General features: G+C 40.4%; 2 protein-coding genes and 1 long non-coding RNA gene across 3 annotated transcripts in view; 2 read left to right on the top strand and 1 right to left on the bottom strand.

Annotated features, from left to right (window-relative positions):
* PPP1R42 (protein phosphatase 1 regulatory subunit 42) overlaps nucleotides 1–9,671 on the top strand; it is a 75,097-nt gene extending 65,426 nt beyond the window's left edge. The window contains exon 9 of the mRNA XM_050941166.1: nucleotides 9,594–9,671. Coding sequence (XP_050797123.1) covers nucleotides 9,594–9,651 — 58 coding nt within the window. The 3' untranslated portion in view covers nucleotides 9,652–9,671. The remainder of the gene's footprint in view (nucleotides 1–9,593) is intronic.
* Nucleotides 2,359–27,740, bottom strand: part of LOC127045464 (uncharacterized) — a 33,923-nt gene continuing 8,541 nt past the window's right edge. Inside the window, exons 2-3 of the long non-coding RNA XR_007772738.1 lie at nucleotides 3,048–3,106; nucleotides 2,359–2,781 (exon numbers count right to left, since the gene is read on the bottom strand). This is a non-coding gene — a long non-coding RNA (uncharacterized LOC127045464). The remainder of the gene's footprint in view (nucleotides 2,782–3,047; nucleotides 3,107–27,740) is intronic.
* Nucleotides 10,860–19,938, top strand: TCF24 (transcription factor 24). Its single transcript, XM_050941347.1, has 2 exons — nucleotides 10,860–11,464; nucleotides 18,114–19,938. The coding sequence occupies exons 1-2, from the start codon at nucleotides 10,886–10,888 to the stop codon at nucleotides 18,225–18,227; spliced, it is 693 nt and encodes a 230-aa protein (XP_050797304.1). The 5' UTR covers nucleotides 10,860–10,885; the 3' UTR covers nucleotides 18,228–19,938.

Below are 27,740 nucleotides of genomic sequence, written 5' to 3'. Positions count from 1 at the left end.
TAATAACTAAACTGTTGTGTGGTTTTCTAAAGTTAATAAATTCATACTTATTTCAAGATCTATGTTTTTAGGATTGAGGGTAGAAAAATCCATGTTGCCGATAGCACTCCCTTCAATTGGAAAAAAGCTAAATGTCAAGCTCTCTTTTTTAAGAGAGAGACATACGGTTATGGTGTTAAAAAAAAAGACTAAATAGCCTCACTAGAGCTGATCAGAAAAAAATCAGCAATTTTCTGTTAGAAAAGCCATTTTACAGACCAATGTTTTTGCAAAATCATATTGTTAGCAGAAAGTTTCTATTAAAAATATTACATTAAAAAAGTTCATGTACAAAAAAATTTTGAAAAATTGAAATTTCATTTCAATGCAAAATTTTAATTTTTAAATATTTTTCCCACTTCTGTATTTTTCATTTGATGACATGGCAATCATCTGCTAATTAGAGGAGCAGGTGTTTTCACTATCCCTGGGTTAGACTGATATTTTTCTAGGATATTGAAAACAGATGCTTTGCCAATTAATACACTGAGTGCCTACCTGGTTTTCTTGTTGGAATTGTCAGTGTCAAACTATTTCATTACAAAACAAATAGGCACATTGAACAAAACAAAATAAGATAAAATGTTTACAAAATAAGATAAAATGTTTTAATCTGTAGTAAGTAGCAGTTCCCCTTAATGGTTTTTAAACTAAAAGTACAATACAATTTTTCAACTATTATATTATGACACGACATGATATGAAATATATTCGTTAATACTGCTACATCATGAAATAAAGTAAAAGATAATATAACAAAACAACAAATGGAACAAAACAAATGGAAATACTGGGTTTTGAGTGGCTCTGCTCTTCACATGCTTACCTGTTCCCTGTGGGCCTTGCGCTGACTTTGATTTGCTCTGGAACTTTAGTTACCATCAGCAGGAGTTTTGTACATGGATCAAAGCCAGTATATGGCTGTAAGTCTCCTTTGAGACAAATCCACTTATTTTAATAAAATAAATTAGCTTTTGCTGGAGTCGAGGGAGTGGAACTAGTATTGCTACTGTATTGCCTCATAAATGAACAAACTTATTAGCTAAATCCTGTTCCCAGAATTGGCTGTTGGTGAGGATAAATAAAGCAGAAAATGCAGTTTGTATTTCACAGACCAGCAGGGTAATTACAAAACCAGAAGATTGTCCTTTCATTTAAACTGAGCAGATTTTGTTATGTGGTAGCCACGGCTGGAAGAACTGTTTCTGTTAGTCCCTTTTCTTACCAAAAATCACACTATAAGTGAGGCTTCCGTTTAAACAGCATGTTCTCATTTTAAAATGGGCCCTGGGGAGTTGTGGGAAGGGGAGACATGATTTACCAGCCCTTCAAAAAGAAGGTTGCAGTTGCCATTAAATCTAAACCCTGAGCTGACCAGAGGAACATGCATTGAGCCAGGTCTGTCATTACAAATTAGGCGGAAGAAAACCTAAGCAGGATAAGAAGCCGCTGTATTCTTCACCTGGTACAGAAACAAGCCAGTGCTGGTTTCCTGAGTAATCCCTGCAGCAGCCAGGGTGGGCTGGCCAAGCAGGGGTCGATGCGCCCCCCACTAGCATGTGGGCTATTCTGCAGTGAACACTAGAGTGCATGTGGCCTTGCTGTGACTGACACGGCTTCTTCCCCAGCTGTTGTGGCAGCTGATTGCCAGGCTGCAGGGCCGGCTCCAGGCACCAGCTTATCAAGCAGGTGCTTGGAGCGGCAACTCTGGAGCGGGGCGGCACTGTCAGGTATTCCCGGCAATTCGGCGGAGGGTCGCTCACTCAGGCTGGGAGCGAAAGACCTCCCGCTGAATTGCTGCAGATCGCGGCTTTTTTTTTTTTTTTGCTGCTTGGGCAGCAAAACCCCTGGAGCCGGCCCTGCCAGGCAGCAATCGGGGAGTCAGCGGAGCTTAGCCCAGGAACAGGAAGGCAGGAGTAGATTTAAAAACCTGCACACCCAGCTGCAAATCAGCCACTGGCCCCACAGGGGACATGTGGGAGGCGAGGGGCAACGCGTCGGTTTGGTTTCATTCGGTTCCTCTGTGGGCAGCACCAGCAGCTTACGGGACCCCTGTAACCATCTCTTGTGGGCGATCAGCCAGTTCGACCCTCCGCGTGAGCAAAGCGCCTCTACCCCTCTGGGTCTGCGGAGACGTTGGCAGCCTCTGCGAAATTTGCAACGTTTTATACAAATCAAATATTATATTGGCGAATAACCTTTGTTTCCTGCCATCTCAGCTCACAAGGAGGGAGCAGGCAGGGAGCGCGGGCATGTGCGTGATGAGCATCCCTGCGAGCGCCCACGTTAAGCCCCCGGGCTGGGCGCTTCAGTGTAGGCGGGAAGGTCGGATGGCCGCAGGCTGCAGCCTCTGTGGAAGGGATGAGTTTCTCATTACAGGGGGGAGGTTTGGGCGGCTGGGTTGGGTTGTTTTAATGCAATTGAGGGGTGAGGGGGTCGGTGAACTGTGGGCTCTGTAACTTTCCGTAATGTCACTGCAGACGGCTACAAGACAATTTTCGACTGAATAAACTCCCTCTGCAAGAACGAAAATGCTACCATGGAGATGCACTTACATACAAAAGATGAATATTAATAATACATAATAATATAATAAATAATATCGGTTCTGTAGTATTCTTAGTATTTAATCTCAAAACAGTCTCGTTTTCCTTGCAACAGCCTGGAAAAGGTTACAACTTAATATTATTTCAGCCTTGCACGAAGAGGGACTAGTGGTGATCGCTGACGAGCCAGGAGAACCTGCAGAGAAGTAGTATATTTACCCGTGGTTGAACAGAGTATGTAAGATCTAGGTCCAGCTCCTCACCTAGTGTAAATCGCCACAGCTCTGAAGTAAATGGCGCCATGACAATACACCGCCTGAGGCTCTAGCCCAGCACACACAAGGAAAATATCACACATGCTTTAAACGATGTTCCCAGCTCTCTGCCTAGTGAATCACTTCAAATATGCAGATGTGATTTGCTTAATTTAAAAAGAATCATAATGAAGTAATTACTACTCACCTCTCAATATTGGGAGTTCCCTTCACAAGGTCCTTTAGCAGGCAGGCATGGCTCTCAACCTAGAGCATCTCTCAACCTAGAGCATCAAGGGCAAAAAGGAATGTAAAAATGTATCTTTGAGTGTCAAACATATTTGTCCTAAACTATTAGGACTATTTTTGAACATTCTGTCTTAAATAACTTATTTAAAATGGACAAGTTAGTCATATTAAAATAGACCAGCCATTTGAACTAATGGACATTGGTGAAGAAGAAAAATAATGACCTGCGCTTTGAAACAGATCTAAAACCCACTTCTCGTTTTGATCAGTCTGAGTTTTCTCTTCATAACTTTGACCAGTAAATACTATTGTCTGGTGATTAATTTGCTGGCTCTAATTACATTGTGTAACAAGCACACAATGTCATATATTTTATTCTTTTTATATGGGAGTAATATAATCTTGCTACTCAGCGAAATAGGTCTGTTTTAAACCTATTGACAGAGTATCTTCGGGTAAACGGGAAAAGAAAGCTTTAAATAAAATTAAAGTGGTTGTGTTAGACAATGATTCCAGTGGCGAGAACATGGTGGGAATCAAATCTTAGTTGTAGGAATACAACTATTTTCATATCGCTGTAAACCAATCCAGTTGTACAGCGGATGGCAGCATCATTTTCAAACCGACAGCTGTCTTCCTATGTCTTGCCTTTGTTTTTGAAAAGTGGCTCTGGAATACAGGATGATAGAATTCCTTGCGTTCTGCACCCTCCACGCCTCCGGCCCTCATCCTGTTAATGTAATGCCTAGCTCATTCTGAATGAGTTCTATGACAATATATTTTCATTTCTAACTAAAGAGCATCTCATAAACATTATATATATAGTTTAAAACGGCTATCTCCACCTTTTTTGTTGGTTTGAAATTTTGGGTTCTCATAAATACTGCAGGAGTCAAAGCCCCCGAAGGAAATATTTGGCTTAGCTATTTTCCCAATACACCCCGTGATCCCTGTCCTCTAAATCATCCCTCTCTCCCCACTTCCTTCCTAATATTTCAAAATATAGGCAAAGATTAAGCTCTTAATTTTCTTGGCTTCAAAAGCAGTAACAAATCGTTCAGACTTTATTTTTCTAATAGGTCCAAGATTTGATTTATTGTGTCTATGTTATCACACAATCAAACGTCATTCAAAATGTTGTTCTGGGATTATTCTATACACTGCATATTTATTTTGAATGTCTCTTCTCATTAACGTTACTAATGTTTAATTACTAGCCATTAATTTTGAAATCAAATATTCGGTCTCACTGTCCTGTCACTTTCTCTCTTTCCTTCTTTCTTTCTTTTTCTTTCTTTCAACTATGGATGATTTTTTCCCTCGTATACTGGGTATTTTGGAAGAGTCACGACCCTGTTTCCTTTGGGTTTATAATATTAATATGAAAGAGAAAGAAAGCTTATTAAGAAAGATAGAGAGCTGTGACTTTTCCACTGCTTGGAAATGCAAGGGTCACATCTACCAAATTATAAAAAGAAACAGCAAGGGAGTGAAAAGAAAGAACTTGCTTATTAAAAGATTGTTTAACCTCCAAGCCCAACGTTTAAATTACTCCCCTCCAGCAAAACTGTTACTTTATCCTAACAAAAACAATATTTATAAAGAACAATTTCAGCATTTGTACCTAGAGACTATAGTCATTCCTTTCATTCGCACAGACTCCCAAGGCCAGACTTTCAATAGAAAGATGATTAATTCATTGGTCTCTGAACTATTTCCTTTTTCTTGCATGAGACTAAGTTTTTGTTAATGTTTTGTTGAGAGCATCCATTCGCACTGTGCTCCGTGTCTCCTGCTCAGATTTAGCCATCAATAGTGTTTAACCGTATGTACCAGCTCTGGTTCATTCTACGGAAAGCTCCCGACAAACTTTTAGTTCAAGTACAATCTGGCAGGGGCATCATTTTCTCAGTCCTGGTTAATAACTGCCAGGTTTGGAGAAGGAAGCAGTAATGACAATAGAAGTTAAATACGCACAGGAAATGATCAGTCAGGGTGCGCTAATGACAAGCTGTGAAATCATACAGCTAAAACCAAAATAACCTAATGTTTTAGTAGGATTCATGGGTACTAAGACCTGAACAAATCGCAGCTCTAAGAATAAGGAAGTCTGTTTCCCTCGTCCCCTAAACCAGAATTTCATTAAGATGGATTTCGAAATTATTTGAATGAAGCCCCTCAGAGCCATGTTTTGTAATAATATTTCCTGTTAATTGCATTCCTTTGAAGCTGTATTTTGATTGATAGATTCCCAGTAAAACGCTTGTGCCTAGAGGTCTTAAACTTTGCTCTTTAATATGTTGCGTGCGATGCACTAAAGCAGCGGAGGCGACTATTATTAATGATTTCGCTTGTGTTATAGCGTTTGTTAATAGGACGGCGTTGGGCGCCGCGAGCTCACTGTTCATTTATGCTAATTGACCGTCCTGTTTCTCGTGTCAGCTGTGGCTGGAGCCCCGCGCTGTTCCGATGTCACGGGAGCCCAGAATCCAAGTAATGGGGGAGAATGGGGGAGAAGCTGCCCAGCGATCGGGCCGTGGCTGGCTGCTCTCAAATTCCCCAGCTCAGAGCCGCGGTCTCCCCGGGGGAAAGGACCCCGCTTGCTTGCGGCAGCCTTTCTTAGCCGCGGTGCTGGGGCTCCAGGGTGTCCACCCCCCCCCCCCCCCGCCATTGCAGCGCTGGAAGAAGTAAAGCGGCGCCAGAGTTCCCAGGCTTGGAGCCAAGCGGCCCCTCCTCTCAGGTCACTGACGTTGGCGAGCAGCCGCCCCTTGTCCTCTCTCTTTGCCCCGGGGAGACGCCTGGGGTGTCTCCCGGGAGAAGGGGGTGGCCTCGCCCCACTCCCTTGCCGCTGGGCTGCAGCTTGATTAATAACTCGTGGGGAAGTGGGCGGCCGCTCCCCTAAGCAGCGGGCTGCGGAGCCAAGGGGCTGGCGGGCAGGTGAGCTCGGGTTCCGCACTGCAGAGCAGACAGCCCGCCCCGTGCCTTATAAAAGGCTCTGCCGGCATCTGCCTGTGGGAGACTAGGGATAATGTGACTGCAGAAGCAGGGAGGTTGCAAGCTCCGCGCAGACTAGCCAGAGCTCCGGTCCCAGGGCTGATTGAATCAGCGCCCGCCAGCCCTCCTGCTCCGGGCAGCGCCAAGAGGAAAAAGTAAGTCACCCTTCAGCCGCGTGCTGAGATCTTCCTAGCATTGGCTCTGGGATCAAGCTCCACGAGGGGGTTTGCTTTATGAGTTCCGACTATAATATTTTATACAACACAGAACATCCTGCTTCAATTAATAATACAGAAGAGTTACACCTGATTTACCAGTAAGTCCCGTTCAGACTCAATGCCTTGAGGCTTCCATCCTTGGGCTCGCCTCTGTTTCATTTTCTTTAAAGTTTTACTGCTGAAAATCCTGTGCAGTAAGAAGGAGAGTAAGTTACAAAAGTACCACAATTGCTGTCAACTGTTTCTGATTAGTGCAAGGGTCAGATAAATGATCACGTGGGTCCAACAGATAAAAAAGGACATTTATAAAAGTCTTTGCTGGTCTCTCTTATTTGAACGAACTAAAAATAAAAGCCAAGCTTTTCAAAAGAGAAAGTGGCATTCAGGAAAGCTGATCTCTTTAGAGGAATGCGATCAGTCCCATAAAAATATCACTCTCCATTTTGTTTTTATATAACATTTTATATTAAATTAAATAGACTTTGTGGCAGAGCGTTTCAATTGCTAGCTTCACGATTTAAAATCAAATTATTCCTTTAGTAAAACTCTTCCTAATTCATACACCGTATTGAAGTCTAACTTTAATCAATGTAAGTTCCATAGTATTTATTGTAACAGAACAGATAAAACTGTACAAAATCGCACAATTTTTAGTCCATTTAAATATCCCTTCTTTAATATATATCTGAACCTTTGTTGACTAACAGACACACCGGAGAAGGGGTAAGGCTGCTAGGCAGAAGTTTGGGGTGGAGGTAGATAATGCAGATAAAGATCCCAAGTATTTAACATTGAATAGAATTACTCCTCATTTTTTTACCATTTTTCAATTTTAAAAAATCCCCTAAAAGTTCAAGTCAATGTCCAAAGCTAGAAACAAATTGCCACAGCTGTCCATTCAAGGACTTGTTGTGTGTACCACTTTTGAATGTATGTATGTAATTTTGTTTGTTGATGTACTAGAAATAACTGAAATCATTAGCATCTGAAAAAAAATCCCACAGGAAGGGAAGTTGTCAAAGGTAACCTTGTCTAAAATGTGGATTTAAATAGAAAATGGTATGCAGAACTGGGACAAATCTATTTGCAGAGAGAGAAACAGATTTTGAAAAGAAAGACTTGAGGCATAATGATAATACATTAGCCACAACTGGACTTTTTATTTTTTGAAGACTCGTGATAAAGAAAAATATTTAAAAGGTAATATTTAACATTTTTCTGCATATATAATAAAGGCCATTGCTGTACATTCTACAGATAATTCCATTTAATAGTATGTATTACTTTGTGTGCACTTACATGTTGTGCAAGACGTGTGTGTGTATATATATTTAAATTGACTAATACATAAACACACTGTGCAAGATGTTGTTATATATACATACTCACACACAGTGCAAGATGTGTTTATATATATGCATGTGTGCGCATATATATATATATATATATATATATATATTTAAATTTAAATTTTATATATATAACCTCTCATTCAGACATACAAGTACTTAATGTTTCATTGCGTAAGATCAAAATATTTCCATTTAAATGGTCACAGACAGATAAAATGGACATCATCGGTTTAAAAAAAATCACAGTCTGAAATTTTTGTACCTATTATTGTTGCAAATAACACCTGAAGAGTGCTATAAATCAATTCCCAAAATGTTCTCTCCATATTTTTCCAGTTTGTTTACTTTGTACACTCATTTTCACTGTTTTTTCTTGCACAGTTAACTAGATAATCAGATTCCCTTGTTGTCTGAATATTTCTCTCACACAGGAACAAGGGAGAGAAAAATATTTTTTATAAATAAGAAAATGTGATTGTAAAACCACAAAAAATGGGCGGAAGGGCTTAGGGATGATGTAGTACCTGAAACTACTTTTAACTATTTTTGTTGTTGTTTTAAATTGACTAGATTTCAAATTGATGATGTCCATGTAACATCATACATTTAAAGCATATACAAGTAACACCTTAGACTATTAAAACAGAAAGATGTTTTTCTAATTTACTTTCATTATTTCATTTTCAGATTAGTCTGTACACAATGCTGTAATATTTGGGTTTGCAAATACCTGTATGGCAAGGGAATGTTTTATTTGTTTAAAATGAAAAAAACAAAAACAAAAAAAGCTGTATCCAGTGGAATTTTAAAAACAAATTAAATGGGAAATTTTTGCTAGCCATTGGCTTAATACATTTTTGTTTTCAAATAGACTGTATTTTGGAACATGTCTCTTTATGAGGCCTATTAAGGAAGTCCATATAGAAAATGTTGGGTGTGCAGAAGATGCAGGATCAGTCCTAAGTATGAAATTTTGTTTCATTGAAAACAATGACTCTATTGAGCAACACTTCATAACAAATACAGCCTTCCTCTGGGTTCAGAAAGCCGCTAACTCATTGATTACGGCTGCTGCCATAAATAAATACTTTGTATTTTTTTATATTCTCATTTACACTTTTTTGGGTCTACAGGGTACCGTGTTACATACTTGATCTAAAACCTAGAATCAGTGCACAGGTAAAATCTTGGCCCTATTGAAGTCAATGGAAGTTCTGCCATTAACTCCAGTGGAGTCAGGATTTCAGCCAGTGTACTTTGTGGAGTGCTCTCCACCTCAGAGAGAGAATGAGAAAGATGAGGAAACTAGGTTTTTTGATATAAGTTACCAGGGTATAACTAAGCTCCACTGTACCAGTAGAACTCTGTATCAATCCTTAAGTCTTTACTTACAAAAAGTTCACAGGGACTCCAGTGAGAATTCTTACTTACATAATTAATCTTTCATTGTGAAATTAATAAAATATTAACACCTATGGGGGATTTTCCTCTGAATTACAAGCACTTACAATCCCCGTAAAAGTATTTTTGTAAATAATATCACATTTTTTGTTTAGAATGTGATATTAAGTGAACAAGTGTATTCAAACATATTATCTGAGCCAAACTAATTCCAAATCAATCACAGCAAAATAAAATAACATTCATTCGTGCACCCACATACACCATCATCAAATTAGAGAGGACAATGTAAAAAAGCTGACCTATAAGCCTCATTCTTCTATTTCCACTTCTTTTTTTTCTTTTCTTCCTGTTCCTCTCTGTCTCTTCCTCCCCATAGCCCTTTTGACTTTGTTCACTACTCTCATCTCCATCCTATAATATGATGACTTCAATGGGATTTAAGCATATGCTTAAATGCTTTGCAGAATCAGATTAAAATGTCTTTGGATTTAATTAATAGAAGGTTTATTAACTTTTTGTTTGTTTTTGTTTACACAGGAGAGCACTAATGACAGCCGATCTCCAACTTGGGAGAACCAGCCCCTGTCATATATGAAATATCTGGCATACATTCAGTAGTTCTGCCTGAGCAAAGGCTTCAGAATCAGGTCCTTCAGGAGGTATTATTTTACAAAGAGTGGTGAATTGGTGAAAAGGACTGCCAGCTGAGATGGGAGTCAAGTGTAGTAGTAATGTAGTTGAAGCAAAACTTGGGTTACTATATGGGACTGAATAAATTAAAGGAACATTAGTCAGTTTTGTGATTGGGATTCTCTGACAGTCCTTTCTGAAAGTCAGGAAGGAATTTTTCACTGATTGTTCTGAGCTTTTCTCTGAATCATTTTTGTTGTAGTTTTCAAGGGACAGTTTTAGGTCCTCTGGCACAAAGACCAAAGAACCCAAACTGGAATAAAGTTTAAATTAAAAAAAAAACTTAAATGTAGAGGACAGAGCTAGCTAGATGATTCTCAAACAACTTCAGACATGGAAAGCATTCATAGCCTGCTTCTGGTCTTACATAATAATGGGTCAAATTCTGCCCTCATTAATTCATTGCTTTCTGTCGGCTCTCCACCACTTCACTGAAGTATGGCCGTAGGAGATTAGAAAATAGGTTAGAAATGGGATCTTTCATGAGACATGTTTTTTTTTTTAAATATCAAATAACAAAACAGAAATTGTAAACAAAAGCTAGTATGCAGTGTTGTTGTAGCAAAGTCAGGATATTAGAGGTGAGACGGGTGAGGTAATATCTTTTATTGGACCAACTTGTCTCTTTCACCAACAGAAGTTGGTCCAGTAAAAGATACTACTTCACCCTCCTTGTCTCTCTAATATCCTGGGACCAACACGGATAAAATAACACTGCATAGTAGAGCAGTGATCCACAGTTCTGCAGGTAGGAATCCTGCTGTTTGCTCTAGCTGACAACTTTTGGGGTTTCTATTCTATTCCTTGTACAACCACCAAGTGAACACCTTCCAATAGTGCAAGTGATATTACTGGCATCAGTCAAATGTGGTCTTTCCTTCATGTCTTCCCTTTCTCAGGGAGGAAATTGTGTGAGAATTTATATAATATATGATGGGTTTATATTAGCAAAGACAAGGCTGAAGAAGTGAACCTTCCAGTTGAATGGAAGATGTTGAGGTTTTTGGTAATTCCTAGATCCTGTGGAAGTTGTTTCCACAGTCTTGGACTGATTCCTAAGAAAGCATTCTTGCTGTAGACAGTTCCATTGTGCCAGAGGAATGAAGTTGTCATCCACAGTTCCTGCCCCAGCATATTAGATGGATTACGTTACACTTGAGTACATGCATGTGGGTTTGAGACAGAAAGGTTTTGCACCGCAAGGTCTATTTGTTCTCTCGCTGAAGTTTTTGAGCTTCACCATGAGTTTGCAGCACTGCTACTGCTGCAGGGGTTGGATGGTTTCAGAGCTGCTCTTGTTGATTACAGGTCTCTGTCCACCCGAGAAGTCACAAATGGACTGTAGAAATGTATCTGAGAACAGCAAGGAGATCTCCAGCTCTTGTTTGGAGCCTGACTCACTGCTGCTCCCAGCATCTGGCAGTGATTCTTGCTCCTCCTCCTCAGCTGGACAACGAGTTGGGACAACTGCTGGGAGACCAGCAGCTGCAAATGCTGCCCGGGAGCGTAGCCGAGTGCAGACCCTGCGCCATGCCTTTCTGGAGCTGCAGAGGACCCTGCCTTCTGTCCCACCTGACACCAAGCTCTCCAAGTTGGATGTGCTGCTCCTGGCCACCACCTATATTGCACACCTTACCCGTAGCCTACAGGATGAGGAAGAGTTGCCTGGGGAGGGATTGGGCACGCTGAGAGGGGATGGCTACCTGCACCCAGTCAAGGTAAGGCAGCTGAGGGATAGCCAGAATCTTCGTATTTACCTTGCTAAATCAAAAATAGTGTCTAATATGAGTAGTTACAGTAGTTCCAATCACCACAATCTTTAGGCACCAAGGTATTTAGACACCAAACTCCCACTGATTTAAATGATCCTGATCCAAAACACATTGGCGTTAATCAGAGTCCTTTCACTAACTTCAATGGGCTTTGGATCACAGTTTAAAATACAAAAGCCCAAGCTCTCTAGCATAGTTAAAGCTGGCACAACTGAATGAAGTGGGCAGCAGTAGAACACTGGGGCCTAGTGCAAAGGCTCACTGTTAAGGTGAAGCCCAGAGTATGGGTCACAAAATCCTTTAGTACCAATTCTAGTGACTATACCTGGGTATAAGATGATTCCAAACAGTACAGTGCTTGGGTTGTTCTCTTTCTCTCACTGATCCAGTCGCAGGTTTAGGTCAAGATGTTAGGTGGGGCACTAATTCTTCTTGGCTGCATATGCATTAAATATATAAGGGCACTTTAAGGTCTCTTTGTTATGCATTCACTCTAGTTTTTAATCGTAGCGTTAGCTCTCCTTCAGAAAAACTTGTGAGGATGCAGAGAGGGGAAAAGCATTATCATGAAGGAGTAGTTGGGATAAAAAATGCATTGGACAGATGAATTTATGTATCTTCAATTATTTTCCTTCAATTCTAATGTCATGGCTTTTTTTTTTTTTTTAAAGAATACTTTGGGGGATTTTACATGTAACATTCCGGTTAATTCAGGATGATTCAATTAGGACTAATCTTGAAATGTTCTCTGATTTCCCACAAGTTCCTTGAATATTAGTTTCCAAGACAATCAAGGAGAGTTCATTGTTAATTACTGAAACTGTAATTGTTCATAATTTAAAGGTAAATGTACATTTTCAGAGATGTAGGTTACTGGTTCACATGGCATTATAAGCACAAGAGATTCACTTAAATCAGCTAGGAAAAAGTAGAGACTTCTTAAGAAAACAAAACATCTAATATTTAATCTATTAAATCAAGTTTTAACTTGAAGTTGGCTATATTTCATGGAATAGTCAATATTTGTTATGTATTTCGGGACAGATTCTGCCCCTTACTGACATGACTCACCCCACTGACTTCAATGGAACTAGCTGACTGAGTGCAGTGAGCAGGATTGGCCGTTGTAATATTTGGAAACCATTAAAAAAAGACAGAAGCCGGGGAAGCATTTAATTAATATGGGCAGTCAAACTATGCAGATGCACAATTCTCATGCTACTATAATAAACTGAATAGTTGGCTCATTTTCTAATCCTCTTAATAGTAATTTTGTTTTTTAAATTGGTGTTGGTAATACAAAAAGGTATGTTGTGGTCATAGAATCATAGACTATTAGGGTTGGAAGGGACCTCAGGAGGTCATCTAGTCCAACCCCCTGCTCCAAGCAGGACCAATCCCCAGATTTTTAACCCAGTTCCCTTAATGGCCCCCTCAGGGATTGAACTCACAACCCTGGGTTTAGTAGGCCAATGCTCAAACCCCTGAGCTATCCCTCCCCCCAATACTGTGGTCAAATCACAGTATTCACTTTTAATAAAGCTCTAGATGTAACTGTAGATTTTATAATCTCAAATGTTCACAATACACAGGCATAACAAATATTTGCCATACACAAATGTATGAAAGTTAAAATAAAAATGCAAGTACAATTTATATATGCTGAACAAGAAACATGATTACATTTAAAGATACTAACACAGATAATTTTCAGATACCTTAATAGTGATCCATTTAAAATCTCATAATATCAGATTTGTTGTAATAAAAATGTTGACAGATATTTTATTGCCTTTCAAAGTGAGCCAAATATACTTGTTTTTATTTTATAATTTAAAAATTAATAGACAGTTGTAGGCCTGGCTTAACATAAGTAACTAAACTAGAATTCTTTGATGGGGTCAACAAGCATGTGGACCAAGGGGATCCAGTGGATATAGTGTACTTAGATTTTCAGAAAGCATTTGACAAGGTCCCTCACCAAAGGCTCTTAAGCAAAGTAAGCTGCCGGGGATAAGAGGGAATGTGCTCTCATGGACTGGTAACTGGTTAAAAGATAAGAAACAAAGGATAGGTATAAACGGTCAGTTTTCAGAATGGAGAGAGGTAAACAGTGGTGTCCCCCAGGGTCTGTTCTGGGACCAGTCTTATTCAACATATTCATAAACGATCTGGCAAAAGGAGTAAACAGTGAGGTGGCAAAATTTGCAGATGATACAAAATTACAAAAGATAGTTAAGATCCAGGCAAATTGCAAAGAGCTAAAAAAGGATCTCACAAAATTGGGTGACTGGGCAACAACACGGCAGATTAAATTTAATGTTGATAAATGCAAAGTAATGCACATTGGAAAGCATAATCCCAACTATACATATAAAATGATGGGGTCTAAATTAGCTGTTATCGCTCAGGTAAGAGATCTTGGAGTCATTGTGAATAGTTCTCTGAAAACATCCACTCAGTGTGCAGAGGCAGTCAAAGTGAACAGAATGCTGGGAATAATTAAGAAAGGGATAGATAATAGGTCAGAAAATACCATGTTGCCTCTATAAATCCATGGTATGCCCACATCTTGAATACTGTATGCAGATGTGGTCGCCCCATCTGAAAAAATATATATTGGAAAAGGTTCAGAAAAGGGCAACAAAAATTAGTAGAGGTATGGAATGGCTTCCGTATGAGGAGAGATTAATAAGTCTGGGACTTTTCAGCTTGGAAAAGAGACGGCTAAGGGGAGATATGATTGAGGTCTATAAAATCATGAGTGGTGTAGAGAAAGTAGATAAGGAAGTGTTGTTTACTACTTCTAACACAAGAACTAGGGGTCACCACACGAAATTAATAGGCAGCAGGTTTAAACCAAATAAAAGGAAGTATTTCTTCACAGAACGCACAGTCAACCTGTGGAACTCTTTGCCAGAGGATGTTGTGAAGGCCAAGACTATAACAGGGTTTAAAAAAGGACTAGATAAATTTATGGAGGATAAGCCCATCAATGGCTATTAGCCAGGATGAGCAGGAATGGTGTCCCTAGCCTCTACTGCTTACCAGAAGCTGGAAATGAGTGACAGGGGATGGATCACCTGTTCTGTTCATTCCCTCTGGGCACCTGGCACTGACCACTGTGGGAAGACAGGATACTGGGCTAGATGGACCTTTGGCCTGACCCAGTAGGGCCATTCTTATGGGTAAATCCTCATTTCTTGGAAGTTAGGATTAGGAAGGGAAATAATTTATCAGGTTAAAAACAAAATGTCTGTGGTAACTAAAACAGGTAAATGGGTCAATACGCTAAAAAACAAAATGTTTGAACTAACTACAATAAGGGGAAACGCCCTAAAAATTTACAATAAACAAAATAAGCCTAAAACACAAAATAAGGTAAAGAGTAAGTCATATATGAACAAAGCTTGCTGTAAAAAAAAAAAAAAAAAAATTGGTTCCTATGAAATAAATAAAGCCAATCCCAAAACATGTAATGCAATGTATAGTAAATGCAATGGGGTGTGTGTGTGTGTATATATGTGTAATATATAACGTTTTTTTGTATAACTTTGGATGTGTGGTACACTCTAATCAACTTAGCATAGTTTTGCTGTATGCCAAATAAAAAATACCTAAGTAACAAAATCGAAAGTCAAAGTACATTCTTAAAAGTCAAGTAAAAAATGGTCTTAACAAAAATCCTAACATACTGGTTCTGTGACTCAAATTCCATTCATGTGGAGCAGATAACTTAATTTATTATACATGTAGCTTTATTCTCAAGGATTGCAACTCAGCAGTTTAGCAATGGCACTGAAAGGATTTCAATTTAAGGAGGTTTCCAGGGCACTGGAGGAGTGGGTTAGATTTAAAGGATGTTCCTATGGACTCCACAGGAAAGTGATAGAGGGAGACTGGAACTGGGTGGAAAATGAACTCCCGAAAATAGTATTAGACAAGAAATGCAAGAAAAAATCCATGTTACTAAAATATAGTACAAAATTCTCTCCTAAAAAATTCAGTAACATAAAAAAATTCAATGTACTTATGGAAAAGAGTGCTTGGTAGAGCATGGCAAAGGTCCATTAAATGCCACTAACATTTAAAAAATAAAACCCAGGGTAATCATAAAAAAAAGAAAAGTAATTACAGCTAAAAATATGTGCAAAAAAGCACAAGAATAAGCTCAAAGCCACCAAAAACATTGGCTAAAAATGTCACTTTACAATTTTAAGTAAAACATTAAAGCATTATTGCAAAAATTAAAAACTTTACAATGTGCTAAAAATATCAAGCAAGTTAGTACAATAGAAGTATTAAACATAACAGTAAATTTTAAAATTATTTAATTTTAATAATAAAACATGATTACCACTGTACAGCTCAGTGCATTCTCACCCGGTTAAACCCTCTTAGTCAAACAAAGTATGCAACTAAAGGTCAGATGGTAACAACTACCACCACTATGCTTTTGTCTCCAAAAACCTGTACAGCCATTCGAAAAAAGACCATTCCCCCACCCCGTGGTCTGTAAATAATCAATTGTAAATAATTGCTGTAGCCCCCCGCCCAAAAAACCCCTCCAATACTTCTAATAATATAATTATAAACAATTTAGTCAAAATCACTAAGAAAAAAGGGGGAAGTTCCATTTAAACTTAACTGCCTCCAAATGTACAAGTAAAAAAAAATTGTAATCTGGGTATAGTTATCTAAAAATAATTTGAGCAACACCAGAGGTATTAAGCAAAATATTTAAAATACATTTTTGTAATTATGCAAGATTTTAGAAACCGAAACAAACACTCCTGGATTGTAAAACACCATTTGGTATGCTTAAAATTAATTAGCTTTTTAAAAATTCCACCAAAGATCCATTTAAATCTTTCATTCAAAGTTGCAAAAACTAACCAACACACTTTTTAAGCAGCTGCCAATATTTCCCAGCAGTCTTTGCTGAATTATTATTTTTTCCCCTCTCAAGCCAAACACAAGTAGCCAGTTTCATCTGGCTTTATTACCTCAATGTTTTTATAAAATTCAACATCTTTTTACATATGTTTTTTATTTTTAGAGCAAAAACTACAAACGCTGCAGCAATATAAATTAAAAAAGTAATGCACCTCTACAATAACAGCGGGGAGAAGGGGAATGGGGTTGCCACAAAAGTAGCAATGTTAAAAACATTAAGCCATAGAGTGGCTATAAATAAATACCCCCAACAATGTATATCTAAATCCCCCTGAATTGCTTTGAAATCTCAACCACTAACTTTTATTAAAAAATATGAAATAGAAAAATAGGTTTCATATATGTGAGAATGGAAACTAAATTTTGAAGATGAAAATACACAATAATTTTTAAATTGGAAGATTAATGGTTAAATGCCCGGCACTACTTTGAAATCTCAATCAGTAAGTCTAATATTACAAAACCAGGACATAGTGGTACCGTATATGTGACAATAGAAATTCAGTGTTAGATTTAAGACATGAGAGTGCTACTCTTACACCAGTACTCCGCAATGAAATTATGCCTGTATATCCATGTTTGTTTGTTTGTCACTCTTATTTTAGTGACATTAAATCTGAGTTTTCTTGATGGGTTCTGATGCCATTCTAAACCATGGGTGTTATCCTGGGCCCTACTGAAGTCAACCTCATGAGAATGGCACTGAAGATGCAGATCTACTCTGAGAAGTGTCATTGTACTAATAGCGTTGTGTGGTGCCGTATTTATTGTGTCTCAGCTATTTCTATATCAAATGTCTAGAAAAGACTGGCTTTTTTAATGCCCAGCCCTACAGAATCAACCCAGAATCTGAGTTCTTTCCTTCTCATGCATCTTAAATATTGTCCTCATTTGTGTCTATGTAATTCCAATACTTGAAGTTATGCCCTCAGTGCCAACTATACAACCACAGTGCTGTCAGTAGATTTGTACAGTGTAAATTATTTGCCTTGTAATTGGAAATAAGTAAACTGTTCTGATAATGAACAAGAAGAAATATATTCCAGCTTTCTCTCTTGGAACTGTGTTGGATCTGCAAGAGCCAACAGGAATAAAAAATTGTGAGTGATCAGATATGATTTTGATAGGGAGCAGATATATTGAGTTAAGTGCTATTGTTATGTAGTCAATTTTCAGGCTCCGATACAGCAATTGATAGCATGTGGAAAAACTGAAGTCAGCTGGGTTCTTCATAGATGCAGCAATCCGCCTAAACACTAGGGTGACTGCCTAAGTGATTTGTCACCACAAGCTCAAAATAGAATTCCTGTTGCCATATACAGGAATGTTCTGTTTTTACCTAACATACAGCTACAACATTTGTTTACGTTCTGCACATGAATACAATTTACCATGTTTTTTCTGTTGGTTCATGGGGATTTTCAGCAACTCTGCATGATACAGTGAGATTTCATTATACAGTTTTCAATAATTTTGTTCATTATTATTTGAGCACTGACACGACAACCAAACATTTTTGGAGATAACCATAGACTTCATTACTATTTGAAGTTCTGCATTCCTTTATATTTCAGAAATCATATCACATGTTTTAGAGAGACTCACTTTTTGGACACCTTGTTTGTATCCTGTCTTTCAGAAATGGCCAATGCGATCCAGGTTATATACTGGAGCTACAGGACAGTTTTTGAATCACTCAGTGCAAGCAGAAAATGCAAACCAAGGAGAAACATCAACAAATTCACAAAGCTAATCTACCTTGTCCTTTTTGAAAATTGTGATATTTATTACACCAGATATTTTTAAGTTAAAACACATTTTCAGACAAACTATAATTTCTGATATATTGTTAATGGATGAGAGAGAATGGTTTCTTAAATGTATGTAAAACTACATCAAGTAAATGTGAAATTTAATTTGTCCCTAGCAGTGGTGGAGATTGGTGATATCCAAAATGTGTGTGCAAAACTGAAAGACAATTGCACTCGGAGCTAAATTAAAGCAGCGGGCAATGCGGTGATACTCTTAATGAATTAATACAGACTAGGTACTGTACCATACCCAGAATGAAGGATTCACAGAATATGTTATGTAGGAGCAAATGCAATATAAATTATATACAGTGCAATGCAAGTTTCAACTAAAAAGGAAACACAAGGATGTCTAAAGAAATACAAACAAGTTCAAAGAGAGATACACTTTCTATGCTGTGGATGAAATCCTGACTCCACTGAAGTCAATGGCAGAACTCCCACTGACTTCCATAGGGTCAGGATTTCACCCTAATAATCTAAGATCTTAAATTTCTGAATTTTCTCTGAAAATGTGAATGTATGTTCATTGTCACATGAAAGGTGTCCTGTAATCCACTCCTCACCCCAACATCAACACATGCAAACTGAATATAGATTAAGTGTAGCAGTAATATATGTTTACAATATAAATTAAACATTGCTTGTACTGGTCTGTATTATGGTGTCACACGTTAAATGGTTTGAAATGTACAAAATGTGTTTGGGGATTAATTCAAAGGTATAACTTGTTTGCTTACATAGCAGGAATTATTTACTTTGTCTTTAAGGAATGTGATGTATTCAAGAAAACTGAGCCTGTATGTTAGGCTAATTCATGACACCTTGTTCAGTTCAAACATTTGCTGTAAATAGGCAACAGTATATGAAATTAAATACATAGTGAGATATCATTCAATAGTTTCCATTATGTAAAACTTTGTACATGGTTTACATAACTTGCTGTTGATGCTAAAAACTAACATTTTATTAAATACTCTTAATTAGAAACTTCTACATAAATTCAGCTGGGCTGCGAATTAAATTTTTTAAATCTGCATCAGCTTCATTGCCAATTGCACAGGAAACAATAAACTTTTACAATAATCATACTTTGCACCTTTTATAGTAACTTCCATTTGAGGCTGTCTTAATGATTTAGGCCTCACAATTCCATTTCACAGATTAATAAAATTAAGCACTGAAGGATCAAGTTTTGTAAAAGTGCCCACTAATTTTGGTGCTTCGATTTCTGTGTGGCCCACTTAGGACACTTATGGTCTCACTTTCAGAGGTGCTAAGCATTTCAGTGGGAGCTAAGAATGATCAGCCCCTCAGCAATTTAGGCCCTCGGTGTCATCCAAAATCAGAGTGGACATCCAAAATCAGTAGATAAATCTGTAACAGGGTCCTAAGTGAGTTGCCCAACGTCATATAGGAAGCATGCAGCAAACCATGAACAGAACACAGGTCTTTTGACTCCCGGTTCTGTGCTTTAACTACAAGATCCTTCTTTTCCTTTAAAATATTTTGTTACAAAACTTTTTCAACTGTGTATAATTTAAAGATGGCGTATTAAGAAATTAATAACTACTGAACTTCATTGATAATATAACAAAGGTGAGAATTTCTCTGACAGATGGAACATTCTTCTATCAACACAACTCCTGAAAAATGGCCTCTCTCTCTGATTCAAGATCTCTCTGAGACCTATAATTCTTCTCACACTGATAAGAAAAAATAATAAAATTTCTCCCCAAGATGCATTGCAATACTTACTAACGATAGAGCCCTTTACAAGCATTAACCCTCACAACACTCCCATCAGATAGGAAAGTATTATTATTATTTATTTATATTACCAGAGTGCCTAGGAACCCTAGACATGAAGGGAGACCACACTGTGCTAGGCACTGAACAAACAGAAAAGATGGTCCCCACCAGAAAGCTTGCAGTCTAAGGCTACATTTACACCACAGCACTTATAGTGGCACAGCTTCATGGCTGCAGCTTCATGGCTATAGTGCTTGTGGTGGAGCCACTCTAAGCCGATGGGAAAGAGCTCTCACATCTGCTTCATGATTCCTGCTACCGAGAGAGCTAGTAGCTATGTCGGTGGGAGAAGCTCTTTCACCAACATAGCGCTGTCTATACCAGTCACTATAACTTATGTGACTTGTGCAGGAGTATGGCTCATCCACACCCCACAGTGATATAAGTTATACCGAAGTAATCTGTAGTGTAGACAAAGTCTAAGTAAAGCACAAGCAATTACAAATGGATGCAGAAAGGCCAATGGGGGAGTGCAAGGAAACAATGAGACAATAAAGGCCAGCATGAAAGGCAATGGTTTCAGCATACCAGTGGCTTAACTGCTGTCAAATTTTTTACAGGCCCTAGGGAAAAGAAGAGTTTTGAGGAGGGATTTGAAGGAGGATAATGAGGGAGCTTTGTTTTTGGGGAGCGCCTCCCAAGCATGAAGAGGAGCGTGGGAGAAAGCATGAAGGTTCTTGTTTGAAACTTTAACAAGTGGGCAACAGAGGCTGGCATTGTGGGCAGGACCGGCGCTAGGGGTTTGAGTGCCCTAGGTACATGGCAATTTCGCCACCCCGCGCGCTGGTCCCACGGCTTCGGTGGAGCTGCCACACTCGTGCCTGCGGGCGGTCCACCGGAGCCGCATGAGCAGCCGACCGTCCGCAGGCACGACTGCGGCAGCTCCACCGGAGCCGCGGACCAGCGGACCCTCCGCAGGCACCACTGCGGCAGCTCCACTGGAGCCGCCTGCCACCCCCTCCGGCAAAACGGCACCCACCAATTATTCTGGCGCCCTAGGCGATTGCCTAGGCTGCCTAAATGGTAGCGCCGGCCCTGATTGTGAGCCAATCAGAGGCAGAAGTTGACCTTTGGATAGTGAATGAGATGAGAGGTAGGGTGGGGCTAGGTCATCAAGAGTATTGAAAGTGAGGGAAATAGCTCATGTTTGATGCAGTAGAGAAGGGGAAGCCAGCGGAAGGAAGCAAGAGAGGAGTTAGGGTATGGCTATACTCGAAACTTCAAAGCGCTGCCACGGGAGCGCTGCTGCAGCAGCACTTTGAAGTGTGTGTCGGCGCAGAGCTCTCTCCCAGTGCTGCATGTACTCCACATCCTCATGGGGTTTAGTTTGCAGCACTGGGAGCCGCGCTCCCAGCACTGGGGCACTGTTTACACTGATGCTTTACAGCACTGTATCTTGCAGCGCTCAGGGGGGTGTTTTTTCACTCCCCTGAGCGAGAAAGTTGCAGCACTGTAAAGTGCCAGTGTAGCCATGGGCCCCAGTGGTAAAAGCAAAGGGCTAGGGAAATGATGTTTGCAGCAGCATTCTGAAGGGAAATGAGTGGGACATGTTTGAATTTGTCAAGGCTAAAGAAAAAGATGCTGCAGTAATTGCAACATGAGGCAATGAGAGCCTGGACTAGAGTTTTAGCTGTGATGGCTAGGAAACAGTGTGTATTGGAGTTGTTACGCAGAAAGACTCAGCAAGATTTAGATACAGCCTGGATGTGAACAGACACAAAAAGAATGAAGTGACTCCAGGGCAACATAACAAATCAGTGAGAGTTGAGAATTGGAGGAGCTCTTGGCTCCTAGTCCTATATTCACTCCTCTTTAGTAAATTGCCCTTCCAGAGTATGTTACTGTTTTTATAGAAAGTTCATTTCCAACATGCTTTGTGATAAAACACATGCAAAATGGTAATTTTACACACATGTATATTCATACAGTAAAAGTTTATTATATTTTTATCAATTTTCATCATGGCAAAAGGCTAAAAAAGTGAAGTGCCACAGATTCTGTACCAGGACTGTGGTTTTTAATATATTAATGGTCTGGAAGAGGGGTTGAGAATTAAAATGATAAAATTTTCAGATGACACAAAATTAGTTAGAACAGTGTTTTTCAAAGTTCGGGTCACAACCCAGTACTGGGTTGCAGCATGTAAGGAACTTGTACGGTCTGTAAGCATGTAAAGCCTTGCTCAGCAACCCAGTGGCTCTGGTCAGCAGAGCTGACCGGATTTTAAAAGTCTCGTTGGTGGTACTGCCCAGCTAAGGCAGGCTAGCGCCTACCTGCTCCGACACCGTGATGCACCCTGGAAGCGGCCAGCAGAAGGTCCGGCTTTTAGGCAGGGGGGCCACTGGACTCTACGGGCTGCCCCCACCACAAGCACCAGCTTCGCACTCCCGGCCAATGGGAGCTGGGGCGGAGGGGGGGGGGCAGTGCCTATTCCTCTTACACCTATATGCTGAAACATCACGTTGCAAAGTCAAACACTTGAAAGCTATGAAATGCCACAATTAAGACTGCACATGCAACATTAATGCAGCCCTCTGATGGAATGTTGAAGGCCTCAAAGTCCTGACACACCCATCTCAGGAAAGGAACAGTGGAGCAAAGTCCTCCAAATGGCCACTCCTGGGGGAATTCTGTGCAACTGTGCATGCACATATTTCAAGGGCTGTGCATATTTTTTTGTGCGTAGAAAACAGCTTCTACTGAAAAGATGTTGCAATTCCAACTTTTGCCCACCAGAGGGCTCTGTGGCACTAAAAGAGAACAGCTGCTCCTGGTCAGCCCCAGCTACAACAGGGAAGAGAAAGAGCCTGTAATGCCTTCTTCAGGCCAGGTCAGAAAACAGGGGATATGGGGAGATAGACAGCATGGGGCTTCTGTGGGGTCAGACAGGGACTCATAAAGGGAGGACAGAGTGGGGCAAGGACTGGATGGGAGTGGAGGACCACAGGCAGGGGAGGTGCAGAGCCCCATGAACAGAGGGGGAGAGGGTGCAGAACTACAGAGGATAAAGGGGTATGGCTGAGTGGGGCCACAGAGACACATGGGGACGGCGGGTGCAGGGACACATAGAGATGAGGGGAGGGGGTCTGGCTGGCTGGATGAAGGGGTGCAGTGACACGTGGGCAGAGGGGGAGGCAGTGCAGACCTACAGGAGGAAGGGGGATGGCTGAGTGGGGGTAGAGACACATGGAGATGAGGGGAGGGGAGACATGTCTCAGGGAATGCAGTGATATGGGCGGAGGGGATGCAGAGCTACAGGGGGACAGAGGGCAGCTGAGTGAGGGCACAGACACGTGGGGATAGGGCATGCAGGCACATATGGGGACAGGGGAGTGGGTGCAGGGACACATGAGGAGGGGGGTGTCTGACTGGGGCTGGAGGGACACATGGGAGTGCAAGGACTGAGGTGCCTGACTGAATGGGAGAGACTAGGGGTCAGCCAGGGTCTGCATGGGGGACGCTTCCTAACAACTTCTTCCCGCCCCCCAAAAATCTGTTTCATACTTTCCCACCCACACCCAACAACCCTTCAAGTTTATACCCAGGCTCCTTCCCAGCAATTACTTCCCTCTCCCTCAGCTCCTCCGTTACCCTGACTCCCCCAAGCATTTGTACTGCTTTTGAGGGATGTGGGAAATACAGTTATGTAATGTAGTTTAAATGAATTATTACTCAGAGTTTTGTATTAATATGCCTACTAAGGAAGCTATTTGTCAAAATCATTTTCTGAATGTTTTTTGTTCTCTGTATTGTTACAGACATACTTGCTGACAGGTATTTTGAAATAAATTACCAAAATAATTGAAACTAGTGTGATTATATTGTGTTATTTGGACAAATAAAATATGCACAATTTTTAATTTTCTGGTGCAGAATTTTTAATTTTTTGGCAAAGAATTCCCCAGGAATAAAGTGGCACAGAGAGACTGTGCAGGAAAGCGCCCATCAGGGAGAGGCTTCAAGGGGCTAGGCAACATGAGGGTTGCAGACTAGTATGAAAGGAGCTGCTGAGAGTCAGTTATTTGCTGGAACCAGAGGTATACAAGTAGTGCTCCTGAATAGCCAAAGGGAACTGCAACACTGTGGACAACTCAGTGCTTGCAGGGACTGGGGGAATGAGAAAGACCAGAATACAGAAGAGCCCTGAGCCAAGGGTGAAGCACTGATGAAGACTGGGGCCAAGAGGAAGTAGCCAAGGGAACTGAAAGCAGTGTTGTTAAAGGGACATGTGTTGGTGGAGGGCTGCTATCCTGGGTTCTCCCCCTTCTCCCCCTAAAGGCTACTGGGAAAGTGGCCTACAATCAGACAGCTATAAACCCCAGGAAGGGGACTGAACTTATAAAGGCTGAGCTGGGACCAGAACAGACCAAGAGGGTGAAACCATTGCCTCCAGGGAGAAAGCCCTGAGGGTACACTCAATACCAGGGTCAGAACTGTTTTAAGACTATAGGCACATCTGACCAGAGGGGGCTCACAAGAGGAGGGTGCCACCCCATTACAAGTCCACTTGCATATATGTGTTATCACAGTCTTGTCCAACATCCCATAAGAAGTCTGTGGCATAGCCAAGAATAGAACCCAACACTACCCCACTGTTTTAAAAACAAGAGACTGTCCTTTCTCTTCTCGTAGCCCTCTGCCTCATTCACTGTGTAGCCTATGTATTGAATCAGGAACTTAAGAAACTTGTGTTTTATTCCTGGCTCTGAGAAGCTGTGTAAGGTGCCAACTCTGGTTGGATGCATTCCTGAAAGCTACATTACATGTCATTATATTTAATTACAGATTAATCTTTAATTCCTAGTAACTTCAGGACAACCCTGAAGGGTGGCAACCCTCAGCAGTTGTAGATGGTAAAGACATGCATAGAGATTTGACATTCTTTCTGAAAGGCACTATGCTAAGTGGGTAAGGCATGGGTCTGCCATACCTGGGGGCAGATTCTACCTCTAGCAGTGAACAGGGGCTATAAAGAAGGCAGAACAATCTGGAGAGAATTCCTCAGCACAGGTGCAGTGTGGGGCCATATTTGCAACTTATGCTTCATAGGCATAAGGGCATGCAGAGAGTGAGGTGAAGCACACATCTTTGCAGTAATTCTAGACTGGAGAGAATCTCACAGGTAGCTAGCTATGTAAGGCTGCTATAAGTTAGAGAAACTTGTGGGGGGCTGAAAATTTCAGTCTGAAAGGTTAGTTTGGCAAATTTATAAGTAAATGAAAACAAGGGCTTACAGTGGAAAGTATTAGGCAATCTTGATCATAGCTATCACTACCAGCTCTCCCTATAATATATATGTCATAAACAGATGAGTAAGAGTTAATAGAACAAAAGTACTTCATATCTCTTTTGCCTGTAAAGAATTAACAAGATCAGTGAGCCTGGCTGTCACCTGACCAGAGGACCAATCAGGGGACAGGATACTTTCAAATCTTGAGGGAGGGAAGTTTTTGTGTGTGCTGTTAGTTTTTGGTGGTTGTTCTCTCTGGGTTCTGAGAGTGACCAGACGTGCAACCAGGTTTCTCTCCAATCTCTCTGATACAGTCTCTCATATGTCCAGAATAGTAAGTACTAGGTATATAAGGCGAGTTAGGCTGATGTTTGTTTTCTTTATTTGCAAATGTGTATTTGGCTGGAAGGAGTTCAAATGTGTATTTGGCTGGAAGGATTTTAATTTGTACTTGTATACTTAGGCTGGGAGGGTATTCCCAGTGTCTATAGCTGAAAGACCCTGTAACATATTCCATCTTAAATTTACAAAGATAATTTTTACTGTTTTTTTCTTTCTTTAATTAAAAGCTTTTCTTGTTTAAGAACCTGATTGTTTGTTTTTTATTCTGGTGTGAGATGCCAGGGGACAGGGTCTGGATTCACCAGGGAATTGGTGGGGAGAAAGGAGGGAAGGGGGAGAAAAAGGTAAATTTCTCTCTGTGATAGGATTAATTTCTCTCTCAGGGAGAGTCTGGGAGGGGGAGAGAGAAGGAGGGGGGAAGGTGAATTTTCCTCTCTGGTTTAAGATTCAAGGAGTTTGAATCACAGTGATCTTCCAGGGTAACCGAGGGAGGGGAAGCCTGGGAGAGGCAACATGAGGGAAAGGGTTTACTTTCCTTGTGCTAAGATCCAGAGGGTCTGGGTCTTGGGTCACCCCGGGCAAGGTTTTGGGGGGACCAGAATGTACCAGGCACTGGAATTCCTGGCTGGTGGCAGCGCTACAAGTACTAAGCTGGTAATTGAGCTTAGAGGAATTCATGCTGGTACCCCATCTTTTGGATGCTAAGGTTCAGAGTGGGGAATTATACCATGACAACATATATGATAATCTGAGGGATCTGTCTGTACAATGTATTTATTATGTTTGAGATTATGAAGTCTTGCCTCACCAATCTACTAGAATTCTTTGAGGGGGTCAACAAGCATGACGGCAAAGGAGATCCAGTGGATATAGTGTTCTTAGATTTTCAGAAAGCATTTGACAAGTTCCCTCACCAAAGGCTCTTAAGCAAAATAAGCAGTCATGGGATAAGAGGGAAGGTTCTCTCATGGGATTGGTAACTGGTTAAAAGATAGGAAACAAAGAGTAGGAATAAATGGTCAGTTTTCAGAATGGAGAGAGGTAAATAGTGGCGCCCCCCAGGGATCTGAACTGGGCCTGGTCCTATATAACATATTCATAAACAATCTGGAAAAAGGGGTAAACAGTGAGATGGCAAAATTTGCAGATGATACAAAACTACAAAAGATAGTTAAGTCCCAGGCAGACTGTGAAGAGCTACAAAAGGATCTCACAAAACTGGGTGACTGGGCAACAAAATGACAGATGAAATTTAATGTTGATAAATGCAAAGGAATGGACATTGAAAAACATAATCCTAACTATACCTATACAATGATGGGGTCTAAATTAGCAATTACTACTCAAGAAAGAGATCTTGGAGTCATTGTGGATAGTTCTCTGAAATCATCCACTCAGTGCACAGCGGCAATCAAAAAAGCGAACAGAATGTTGGGAATCATCAAGAAAGGGACAGATAAGACAGAAAATATCATATTGCCTCTATACAAACCCATGATATGCCCATACCTTGAATAGTGCATGCAGATGTGGTCGCCCTATCTCAAAAAAGATATATTGGAATTGGAAAAGATTCAGAAAAGGGCAACAAAAATGATTAGTGGTACAGAACGGCTTCTGTATGAGTAGAGATTAATAAGACTGGGAGTTTTCAGCTTGGAAAAGAGGCAACTTAGGGAGGATATGATAGAGGTCTATAAAATCATGAGTGGTACAGAGAAAGTAAATAAGGAAGTGTTATTTACTCCTCATAATACAAGAACAAGGGGCCACCAAATGAAATTAATAGGCAGCAGGTTTAAAAAAAACACAAGAAACTATTTTTTCATGCAACACACTGTCAACCTCTGGAACTCCTTGCCTGAGGGTGTTGTGAATGCCAATACTATAACGGCATTCAAAAGGGAGCTAGCTAGATTCACGGAAGATAGGTCCATCAATGGTTATTAGCCAGGATGGGCAGAAATGGTGTCCCTAGCCTCTGTTTGCCAGAAGCTGGGATTGGGTGACAGGGCATGGATGATAACCTGTCTGTTCATTCCCTTTGAAGCACCTGCCATTGGCCACTGTC

The sequence above is a fragment of the Gopherus flavomarginatus genome, chromosome 2, assembly GCF_025201925.1.
Source record: "Gopherus flavomarginatus isolate rGopFla2 chromosome 2, rGopFla2.mat.asm, whole genome shotgun sequence".
Lineage (NCBI taxonomy): Eukaryota > Metazoa > Chordata > Testudines > Testudinidae > Gopherus > Gopherus flavomarginatus.
The sequence above is the reverse complement of the archived record's forward strand: the minus strand, read 5'-3'. Positions and strand labels throughout refer to the sequence as shown.

Coding starts and splice junctions, on each gene's coding strand:
- TCF24 (XM_050941347.1), top strand. CDS start 10,886: ATGGATTACGTTACACTTGAGTACATGCATGTGGGTTTGAGACAGAAA. Junction 11,465..18,113: donor GCTACCTGCACCCAGTCAAG/GTAAGGCAGCTG, acceptor CCTGTCTTTCAG/AAATGGCCAATGCGATCCAG.